This window comes from Cololabis saira, chromosome 8, assembly GCF_033807715.1.
Source record: "Cololabis saira isolate AMF1-May2022 chromosome 8, fColSai1.1, whole genome shotgun sequence".
Lineage (NCBI taxonomy): Eukaryota > Metazoa > Chordata > Actinopteri > Beloniformes > Belonidae > Cololabis > Cololabis saira.
Genome location: NC_084594.1, coordinates 19,203,503 through 19,214,742, shown reverse-complemented (window position 1 = coordinate 19,214,742; position 11,240 = coordinate 19,203,503). Strand labels below are relative to the sequence as shown.

At 38.6% G+C, this 11,240-nt stretch overlaps 1 protein-coding gene across 1 annotated transcript; it reads left to right on the top strand.

The window, feature by feature from the left end:
• Positions 1-1,958: 1,958 nt before the first annotated feature.
• LOC133449123 (polymeric immunoglobulin receptor-like) lies at positions 1,959-5,266 on the top strand. The gene is made up of 5 exons (XM_061728254.1): positions 1,959-1,998; positions 2,127-2,360; positions 3,053-3,373; positions 3,455-3,760; positions 5,235-5,266. The coding sequence occupies exons 1-5, from the start codon at positions 1,959-1,961 to the stop codon at positions 5,264-5,266; spliced, it is 933 nt and encodes a 310-aa protein (XP_061584238.1).
• The last annotated feature ends 5,974 nt before the right edge of the window (positions 5,267-11,240 follow it).

Below are 11,240 nucleotides of genomic sequence, written 5' to 3'. Positions count from 1 at the left end.
TTTGGTCAAATTTTCTGGCAACGGCGTCCGTTCGAATGTTGGAAAAGGTGAAATTTCAAAGCCCCGCCCATTGAAAAGTACAGGTCCGATCTGCACCAAACTAACGTCTGTCTGTTCAGGGGATGCCCCCAAACAACATATAAAAAAATCTGACTTCTATGACTTCTGCAACAGTGTTTCCTCCAAAACGTCCTGGCTGGTTAGGAGGGTGTAGAAACGTATAGGTCTCAGAGCCTCCTGACTAATGGAATGGGGCCTATTTTGTGTCTTCTTTTGCATAGTTCACTAACACTTTTAGCTAGGAGGTTTATTTGGAAAATGAGTTAAGCTGTATATAACTCCTTTCATGCTGCACTTCAAGGAAAGTCTTTTACTCATTGCCTTGTGTTGCATTTACATGACTACGAGGATGGAACGTTTATGTTGCGTCGCTGTTTCACCTTGGGAGACAGTAAGTGAGGAAAACAAAGCAGAGCTGACCAGGCAGAACAAACAGCTCTTCATAACGACGCTGTCGTCACTGACATGAATCTGGATGAGGGGTAACCACATGACGGTGTGGGAGTAAACCGCCTCTGCTCAGGATGTGTGGATTTCCAAAGATGAGGTAGCGTCTAAAGAAGAATGACTCATTTGATGCTCATTCTAAAAGTTAATATTGACTTCACTTCCTGTTCTTTTGTCTTTTTTTTTTTTTTGTTTTGTTTTTTTTTCAACCCTGAACCTTTGGGAACTTTTGCATTTTTTTGCTAGTTGATTAGAACTCATCATGAGTTTAAAAAAGATGAAAAAGGGAATAAAATGGGGGTTTGTTTAAGACAGGAATGACAGTAACTTCCCATGTGTATTGATTAATATGAGTCCTTATCTCATATATGGTTATACAATTTGGATTTAGAACCAGTACGATTTGTTGAAGGTTGAACAGGATGTCATTATTTCTTCCCTTAAATGCAAAAGGCTCCAGTGTTTCTGAAACTGACTCCTATGAACAGATTTGAGTTGTTGGAAACCAAATAAATGGCTCATTGATTCATTTTGCAGAGCCTCATTTATCGTTGCTCAGACTGGTGTGCCGGTAAATGCACAGTTTAAACTCAATGATCACTTTTCTTTGCTGAGTAAAATGCTAAGATATATTTTGGGTTGGAGTTCCTCTAAATGCAAAGACGATGCACATTGACCCATGGGAGCTGAAGACAAATGTGCACAACACTTTTCAACTACAGGAGCAGTAAGGTCCCAGATTTCACATACTAGCTCACATACTACAGATTGGGCTTGTTTGCAGATTATATTTTGGCAAAATCAGAACACAAGTATTATAGAATGGGATTTGAAAAACAGGTGAAGATTTTACAAACAAAGGGATACAAGATAAAACCAAAAAACCCAACATTGAAATCCCAAAACCATGACGACCAGCTGACCCGGTGGAAGTAATGTGGACTTTATACAGTGAGTCCTTTATAAACACTCAAAATACTTTGAGTGTTGATCAACGTCGTCACATTCGAGCATGTTGGGGTAGACTTTTAAAACAAACCTACCTTGTACTTAACCAACCATCTTGAGAGTCACTTGGTTACTATTTCTACAGATGTGTATGATTATTTCATGTTTGTTTCATACTTGTCCTGTTAAAAATGCTGGTTAGAGACTTCAGCAGAAAACCATGTAAAGAAGTGAGTCAGTTGTTATCTTGATGCGGTATCAGATGTTGCTAGAGTCTCTGCTGTTTAAGATAAACACAAAGGTCTCGTCTCTGGACGGCAGCATCACACTCATATCATTTAAAATAAAACAGAGGAAGAAGGAAGTGAGTCACTTAAATGTAGATTAAAGTGTGTTTCCAGGAAACGCCTCATTGAGATTAACCAACAACTGAAAAGAGCAAGTAACAACCAAATCCAGGTACACATTCTACCAGACGTCTTCAGCATCCCTCGACCAACAAAATGAAGGGCTCTTGTCTGTTCGTCTTCTTTCTGATAACAGGTATAAACATTTATAAAGAGGGTCTGGTGTTACAGGATGAGTTACTGATTTTTAATGAATTAACTCAAAGTCAAAGTTTGCTTTGTGAAGTTTCTCTGTCTGAAAACATTTGTCAAATTTTTCTGCAGATTTTCTGGTTCTGCATAAAGTGAAGACATTCAGCAATGAAGATGTTGAATTCATGTGCAGCAGCTCAACGGAAGAAAAATATCTGAAAACTGAGATAACTAATGGACAAAGACGAAATTACAAAAACATCCTCAAGGTGACCATCAAGTGCGACGACGGTGATCGTTGCTCTGATAAAACATCTTGTAGCAAAAGAATTAACGCTGGAACGGAGGAACTACAATTTGGAGTTGGTAAGAGGAACTTTCCTCATCTAGATTAAAATATACTTAATAAAGTTAGGTTTAATCATTCAAAATATCTCTGACTATTTTGACGTTTTATTTTATATGAAATAAACTACAGAGCAAAATGAGTAAATACATGAACATTCATAAAAGAGCGGACAGCCTTTTACAGGTAACTTTAGACTGCGTTGGTGTAGACTCTGGCTCATCCGGGTCAAGGTAACGCTCAGGCTTCAGGATAGAAGGTGAAACGTCTCCAAGAAGAGATAACTTCAGTTGTCTTGTTTCAAGTCTTTGAGAGTCATTTCAGACTCCACAGGCTGAAGAAGGTGTAGTGTGAAGGAGATTTAATAAAATATCTGTAGTAGTTTTTGGTCAAAATACCACAAGGAGAATGTTCTTTCTACACTTGAAAATGTAAAATTGAAGATTTAGTTAGAAATGTTGTCAACTGGTTCCAAACAACTTCATGAGTAACTGTTAGATAATTTTCTTTATTCGTTGAGTGCACTCTAGTTTAAGTGAAAAACAAAAGGTCTTAATGATTGACTAATCAGGAACGTGACATAACAATTTTTAAGTAAACCTAGCTTTTGCTTTTCTGAGTTTACCTGCGTCTTCCACAGGATGCTTCTCTTTTGAAACTGGTTTTATGGCATTATTTATGATTTCACCTTGTAATCTTTGTTGTTTTGTAGACGCCGACTGTCCAAGGCCATTTTATCAAACTGCTTACAGAAAAACTAGAATCACCATCAACTGCAGTTTCCCAGAGAAAGACAAGTCCAGCGTTAAGATTTTCTGCAAAGAAAACAATTTAAGCTGTGAGAATATTCAATCAATAACATCCGCTATCAAGTCAGACGGGACATTTATTGTCTCAGAAACCAACAACGGCTTCAGCGTGTCCATCAGAAATGTTTCCTCGCGGCATGCTGGTGTCTACTGGTGTGGAGGGACAGTAAAGGTTGGACAACATTACCGTGCACTCCTGAAGAAAATAAAGCTAGAGGTTAAAAGTGAGTAAATCTCATCTTCAAACTCTGAGGTTTCATCTTATGTTAAATAATGAGTAAAGAACAATCACTTGTTTTCCACAGATTTACCTAACTTCAAACGATCACCAACTATCGGGCAGAATTTCACATTCTGTTGCAAATACAACAAGGATTTCTCCAGATCTACAAAATTCATCTGTAAAGGACAAGATCCCTCTACTTGTGAACGTCTTGTGAGCACCACAAACCCTGACAAGAACCAAAGGTTTCACATGAAGGATGACAACAAAAGAAATATCACCGTAACAGTGAGAGAAGTGACTGCAGGTGACACTGGGATGTACTGGTGTGGAGCAGAAAGAGCTGACAAGCAACCAAAGTTCTTCCAGAGGTTGTTCATGAACACAGGTGAGTCCTGCATTTTTATTCTGATGTAATCCAACTCTGATTGTTCAAGCTGAAAGTGTGAAGTTTCAGACATCATAAATATAATTACTAAAGCCAATAAAAGCTATGAAATTGTTCAGAGTGTTGATGAAGAAACAAATGTGTTGTTTGCCATAAAAGGAAGATAAGAAGAAGTGTATGGAGCTAGAACAGTCTCATAATTCACAAATGCACAGGACAAGTTTTACAAATGCACAGACCGATTTGCAAATACACACACAGTTTCACACGTGCACAGGACAAGTTTTACAAATGCACAGACCGATTTGCAAATACACACACCGTTTCACAAATGCACAGAACAATTCACACGTGCGTAGGACAAGATATACAAATGTATTTTTGATGCACACACAAATATAACCTGATTTACAAATGTTTTTTTGTCTGTGAGCTGCGCTGGATTTGTGTGTGAGTTTTGAGACTCCCCTGACGTGACTAGATCCACAAATAGGTTTTTTTAACACAGAAGGATCTGCAACCAATCAGATGTCTTCCTTTGTTCCAGCCAATCATAAGAGCGCACCCACGTGGGAGACGCAGAGCAGTGGATAAAACACGACTTACTTTCCAGACTCTCCAGTCCCGACGGCTCTGGTTGAACAGCCCCACAAACCCTCTCAGATCGCGCTGTTTTATTTACCGAGATCACAAGACAATCAGAACAGTGATCTCCTCTCCATCCTGTTTATTTATCTTTTATCTCCTGTTGCTCTTTATTTATCTTTACTCCACCAACTCGAAATATGAATCACTTTTCTAAGTGAACGGCGCTAACGCAGTTCAAACAGCAGGTGTATCCGCCCCTTTAATCTGATTGGTTGCAGATCCTCCCGTGTTAAAAAGCGGGAGGACTTCATAGCCTCTGTTGTCTTGACTGCTTTTTTCATTAAATTCTTTATTAGGATACTGGTAGGATCATTTTAAGGTTTTTTCTTCCTCTCTTGGTCCAGGATATCACTGAGGTCGCTGTAGAAAACTGTACCATTAACTCTGTGTCCTGAAATAAGTTCAACTTCCATTAGATATCATTGACAAGACTGGATCCACATAGTCCAGGAAGGCATAGTTGTAGCTGTGTATTTCAGCTCTTTTACATTGTGCACACATTTTAGGGGCCAATCTGTAGTATCTACTACTACCGGTACACACCATTACTGTTGCTGAAGACCCTTGCTATCCCAGGGCTCTTTGCTCTTGATTTGTTGTCAGTGTTCCTGGTGCTGTTTTTTTTTTTTTATTGAGTTGAAGTAACACACCCCATGTCTTACCCCTTTTTGAGACAACGTTGGGAACATCCTTGATGGAGTTTGATGTTTTCTGATTCATAATGTCATATGCCTGTCAATGTATGCTTCCAGCTGTAACTTCATTTGACATCTTCTTGCTTTCAGTATCAGCGGCATCAGTGACAACTTGCGTTCCTTCTCTCCAGACATTTACCGGATCTCCTGGGACTCATGGTAAGAAAGTCCATCTGACGCAAAAAAAAAAACTGTCAGCAATATGTGCTTACCTTTAACAAAGACTAAATTTGGAACACATTTTGCAATCTTTGTCCCGGTTTTGAGTTCATGTCACAGGTTTTTTCCCACAGTTTTGGTATTTAGGTTCCTGTTTTATTTTGAAACCCGTGTCCTTGTGTCTAAGTTTTGTCTTGACTTCACTTGTTCCCATCTGCCCTGATTGCTTGCACCTGTGTCTCGTCAAGGCTTCTTTGCATATCTTGTCTTGTTTGTGCCTTGCTCCCTGCAGGGGCCTGTACTACGAAGCGGGATTTGGGGTTAGCGAGGTAACTTCAGGTTTAACCCTGGGTTTTCAGGACTACGACGGTGGTTCACTTCTTAGCGGGGCACATCGCCATGGTAACTTATGCTGAACCGCTAACCTGCTCCGGAGCAGGTTATGTTCGAGATACAGATCGCCGGGTATAAAAGCACCGCCCACTGACCAATCAGCTCTCTTGGAAAATGACATGCCCTTTCGAAGAGAAGCTTGGTGAAGTGGAGCTTGGTGCGCGGATCGTGAGAGGATCCCTCCGAAGAGAACGCGTATTCAGGGACCACCAAAACCCCTTTGCTTTCCCTGATGAGTACCTGTATGAACGATCCAAAAAAAAAGGAAAAAAAGAAAAAAGAGGTGGAGGAGAAAATAAAAAATAAATCAATCAATCAATAAATAAAACAAATCATCACCCAAAATCCGATGTACAGTCAATCCAAAACTAATACCAATTAAATAAATAAATCAAGAAGAAATCAAAAAGAAGATGCATTTGTAAGGGGATAGCAAAAAAGGGATTTTCAATTTCGTCCCTCGAACATTCTGAGAAGTCACTTTAAAATACTAAATACCCCCCTCCTGAAAAAATAAAAAATTAAATAAAATAAATAAAAAAACCCAATTCTTTGGTACAGCATCAGCACAAGTTATCGGTCAACAACAATAGTTATAGAACCAATATATACAGACTGTCTCAGAAAATTAGAATATTGTGATTTTCTGTAATGCAAACACAAAAACAAAAAAAATGTCATACATTCTGGATTCATTACAAATCAACTGAAATATTGCAAGCCTTTTATTATTTTAATATTGCTGATCATGGTTTACAGTTTAAGATTAAGATTCCCAGAATATTCAAATATATGTTTATATCCCTATGAATTTACGCATTTATACAGTCAGCGATCTTTTGCCAGCTGTCTTTCCTGCATTTTGCAGCTGCAACTGTGTTGCTTTTTGCCTGTATTATATGCCTATACTCATCATATTTCCGTAAAATTATAGTTTGCTCTTCGCTACTGAAATAAGCGGCTCTGACAGCGGACTTCTCCATGCTTGCGATTGGTCATGCGCTGAAAACACTGCCCCTTTTATGTGCACGCGCTCATATCCAGATTGGAGAAACCTGGGTTGATATACCGAGTTGATAACCGCCGTCGTGTGACCGCTTAGCGTGATTGCAATTGTCCCGCTTAGTGAATCTGGATAAGGAAAAGATATCCTGGATATGTTGAACTTGCTTCGTAGTACAGGCCCCAGGTCTGTACTGTTTCCATCCTCCATGTGCCATGGGAAGTTTTTTTTGTTTTTGGTAATGTTGATGTCTTGATGTTGATGTTTTTTTGTAATCCTGCTCAACTGCCTTTTTGGTTGTTTAAGTAAATAAACCATGTTTGTCTGGAACTCCTGCCTCCTTGTCTCTCCTGCATCTAAGTCCTACTCAGCCTCATCGTGACAGTCTTTAGATTTTTTTAAAGTGGGGTTTATGTTAAATATTTAAAAATAAATTCTGATCTCCAACAGTCTGAAGATTCAACGTAGTCATGTAGTTATGATTAAGACTCATCAATGTGAGTTTACGTTAACATTTCATTTCAAAAGTTCAGTTTGCTCAAGTCGGCATTGAATGAGTGAATGAAGTATCATCCATACTACACGATGCACAACATCCCTTCTTCTAACTCATGCTCAGCTCAACAACAGAAGTGGTCAACATTAATTACAATAACACTATTAAATCAGAAACTGTAAAAAAGATTAATCTCACGGTTGCAGTCAAAGAACTTTATCAGTACTGGCATTTTGGTAAATTTATTTACTGTAAAATTCACACCGCAGTGAGGTCAAGCAGGGTTTCTGTCCTGTCACCATGTTTTGGTATTGTCATTTCCTGTTTTATTTTGAAGGTCTTAACTCACCTCTTGTTTCAGGTCACTTCCCCTTCCTCATGTATCTTGGTCTGATTTGCTGCACCTGTTCCTCATTATCCTGAGTTTATTAGTCTGCATCTAACTTTGTCCTGTACCAGTGTGTCTTGTCTGTTCGTGTTCACCTTGGCCAGTGCCTCAACCACAGTCCGTGTCTGATTCATGTTGTTCTTCCAAGAGAGAGATTTTTTGTTAGAAGTAACCTTGATAGCATTGTTGTTTTCCTCCTTTTACTGGAGAGAGTTTTTTTTTTAATAACATTCCACACTTCATCCCCGTTGGAAGGCGTGTGAGCGAAGGTAGTTTTATAGCCTGTTTTAGTCCTTTAGTTATCTTGGAGTGTATTTTTATTGTGAAATTCACCATAAAGGTCTTTTGTTACTCAAAACCATGCAACTAGTCTAGCTGTGACACCAATTCTCCAGAATTCTAAACCTTACGGTAATGGATTTGTATCGTAATCTAGCATGTGTCCATCAATAATACAAGAGGTGGCGTGTCCAAATATCTATCGTAAACAAATCTGTCTGATTTACACTCATTTCAAAATACTTGTGCTGTGTAACGTTCCTCAAATTTCTCTTAATCACGTTTGTGGATGATGCTGTCATGTTGGCTGTGTTATAAACGATGCCAGATTCTGATGTGTGTTTCTTGCAGAGGGCATTGGGGTAGTGCATGTTGTCATCATCGCTGCAGTTGTGGTCACACTGTTGCTTACAGCTTTTATCATCATCTATAAACGTAAGTTTAAACATAATCCGCTTGTACAACATTAAACACACACATGCATGCAGTTTCCATACAAACCACAGTTGTAGTTTTCTTCTGCAGAAGTTACCTGAAAGTCCACAGTTAACTGTATACACAAGGCTTATTTAGAAATACGGCTCAGTAGGTTAGGGTACTAGGAATAATCTGATATGTAAAAAAAAAAAATCACAAATCATAGTGCTGATTATCTGAAAAGAATAAACCAGGGTTGTATTATAAGTGCATGTGTCGAATCAAACTGACTTACTTTTGCGATGATGATTTAATTACTGACTTTCTGTTTGTCATTCAACAATCTTTCCTTTCTTCAACATCTATCAAATGCTTTTATTTTGGTGACAGAATGAGACATCAATATTCAAATTTTCTTAATCCCAATGGCAATTTGATGGTGTTTCAACAGAATTTGATCTGAAATATGATCAGAAGGAGAATTTGTGGAGGATTACCGTATTACAGAATTTAATTTTCTTTTTGGCTGTTCTTTTCAGCCAATCTTCCATCTCTATCTAACCCTATCCTCTGCATCCTCTTCTCTCGCACCAACTAACTTCATGTCCCATTTTTCTACATCCGCAAATCTCGTCTTTGGTCTTCCGCTGGGCCTCCCTTGTGCCAGTTTCAACCTCATCATCCTTCTACCAGTTTATTCACTATGCCTCCACTGCACATGTCCAAATAAACTCAGTCTAGCCTCTCTGACTTTCTCTCCAAAACACTAACATGTGCTGTCCCTCTGAGTGCCACTAAACCATACAGCAGCGCAGGTATCACCACCGTCTTGTACACCTTTTCTTTCATTCTTACTAATACTCTTAATACTGAGTTATTTTCTTCTAGGAACCTTTGATAGTAGGCCTTTGTGGGGAATGATGCAGAAGTCTATTTTTGCACATTCCTGTAATGTATATCTGTTTTTTTGCTCACTTCTAATTTACTCTGTGTAAACGGTTTATTATTGTGCTGCTAGAACATGAATTTCCAGTGGAAGCAATATAGGTGAATTAAATATTATTCTATCATTCTAAAAATATCTGTTCAATTAACTTTTATACCTTTCTTTCGATGTCTTTTGACAGGACTCACAAATTCAGAAAACATCAGAAGCAGAAAGGTAAAACAAAATCCCAAAGAGGTTAGTGCTTTTAAGGTTGTATTAAAGCATTTTGAACTGGATCATTTTTTTTTTTTAATAATAATAAAAAACAAAACATCTAGTGGTCTTGTGTGGCTTGCCAGGTTGAGCAGGCTACAATCCTCATGAACCCCAGGTTCAAATCCTGGCCCCTGCCCCGTTACTGTCCGTCTGCAGAAGTGAAAAATGTGCAGCCCTTGATTTGAAATGTTTATAGAATCAAGTCTTTTGTCATTTTAAATCATTTGAAAAATGAAACTTGAATCATGAATTTTATTTATCAAGACATGACATTAAGAAATATTTGTATTGATGATGTACACTGTATGAATTAAATACAAATAATCCAAATCATGGTTGTAATTTTTCTCTGAAAGGATACTGTCTACGAGGGGATATATGAGGGGCTCCTGACGCCCCAGTCAGACGCTGCTGGTCGTGCCAGCCGTCGCACAGACGACCCAACCTCGCTGCATATCGCTACCATCCACTTTAAAAGCAGCTCAGCTCATAACGCTGATGGACAGCCGGGGGTCATTGAGCCCTGCTCTTCTTCATGTCTTTATTCTACTCTGACTTTCATCCAGAATCCATCCTCCACGGCTATCAATCAACCATCTGCACCAGCAGAAGCATCTCTGTACTCAACAGTCAAGATGCCCCAGAAGATATGAAGAAAGATCAGCTCCGTCAGGAATCTCAAGCAGGTTAAATGTTGGGTTGATTAAGACAGTTGATGTTTCTGTCATTTTTAATGCCTGTTTGATTAATAAGCAATAAGATTTATTTTATCCGCAATCCTCATATCACAGATGTTATGATAAATGTGGGATTGTTCTTCATAGTTTACCTTCTGGATGTCTAGTCTGTGTTAAATGAACTTTTAAAAGGGTTTCTGTCATTTATAGAGCTGGGTTTTCATCATGGACTTGTACAGTTTTCATTCCGGTTTGTTGTCCTTCATCTAATTCCTGTTCTAGTCTGAAAATAAGTTAAGCTTCTTTCAAACTGCACTTAAGAGGAAGGAACTTTGCTCTGACACCTCCTTGTTTTGAATTCAAGAATACCTGAGGGTGAAACATTTCTGTTGTGGCTCTATAAGCTGACAAGGAACTGGTTTTACCAGTTAAGGAATATTTCCAAACTAAGGACAGTTTTTTCAAAAAATTATCTTGGGCTAATTATTCATGCTTTTGTGTCGTCTCATTTGGACGACTGGAACAGTTTGTTTTCTCGTGTCTCGTGTTCAGCGAGTCCAAAACTCTGCAGCAAGGCTGCTGATAGAAGGGCTCACATCACCCCAATTTAAAAAACTCTTCACTGGCTCCCCGACTCTTTTCGTTTTAACTTTATTGTACTTTTACTTTTATTGTCTTGTTTTTATTCTTTGTGAAGTACCTTGTGACATTCCCCAGTCCGTGAAAGGTACTATATAAATACACTTTACTTACTTACTCTGCTACACCTTGGGAGATGGTTAGTGAGGAAAACAAAGTAGAACCAAGCTGGCAGAACAAAGCGCTCTCACGACATGACGCTATGGCAGTAAACCGGCTCTGCTTAGGATGTGAGTTTACAAACATGAGGATGACTGACTTTGTCTAAAAGTTGATATTTACCTCACTTCCTGTTTTTGGATTTTTGGCAACTTTTTTTTTAGCGCTTTTCTGCAGAAGTCATCACAAGGATGTTTATAAGGGCAGCAGATACTTTTTGTCACATTAAACTTCCCCATTTCAGTCATTTCAATGAGTTCTTATTTAATACTTGGTCAAATAAACATTATTTACAGAGTACAACTGAGCAATACTTTAAATGT

Coding starts and splice junctions, on each gene's coding strand:
- LOC133449123 (XM_061728254.1), top strand. CDS start 1,959: ATGAAGGGCTCTTGTCTGTTCGTCTTCTTTCTGATAACAG. Junction 1,999..2,126: donor CGTCTTCTTTCTGATAACAG/GTATAAACATTT, acceptor ATTTTTCTGCAG/ATTTTCTGGTTCTGCATAAA. Junction 3,761..5,234: donor GAGGTTGTTCATGAACACAG/GTGAGTCCTGCA, acceptor CCTTCTCTCCAG/ACATTTACCGGATCTCCTGG.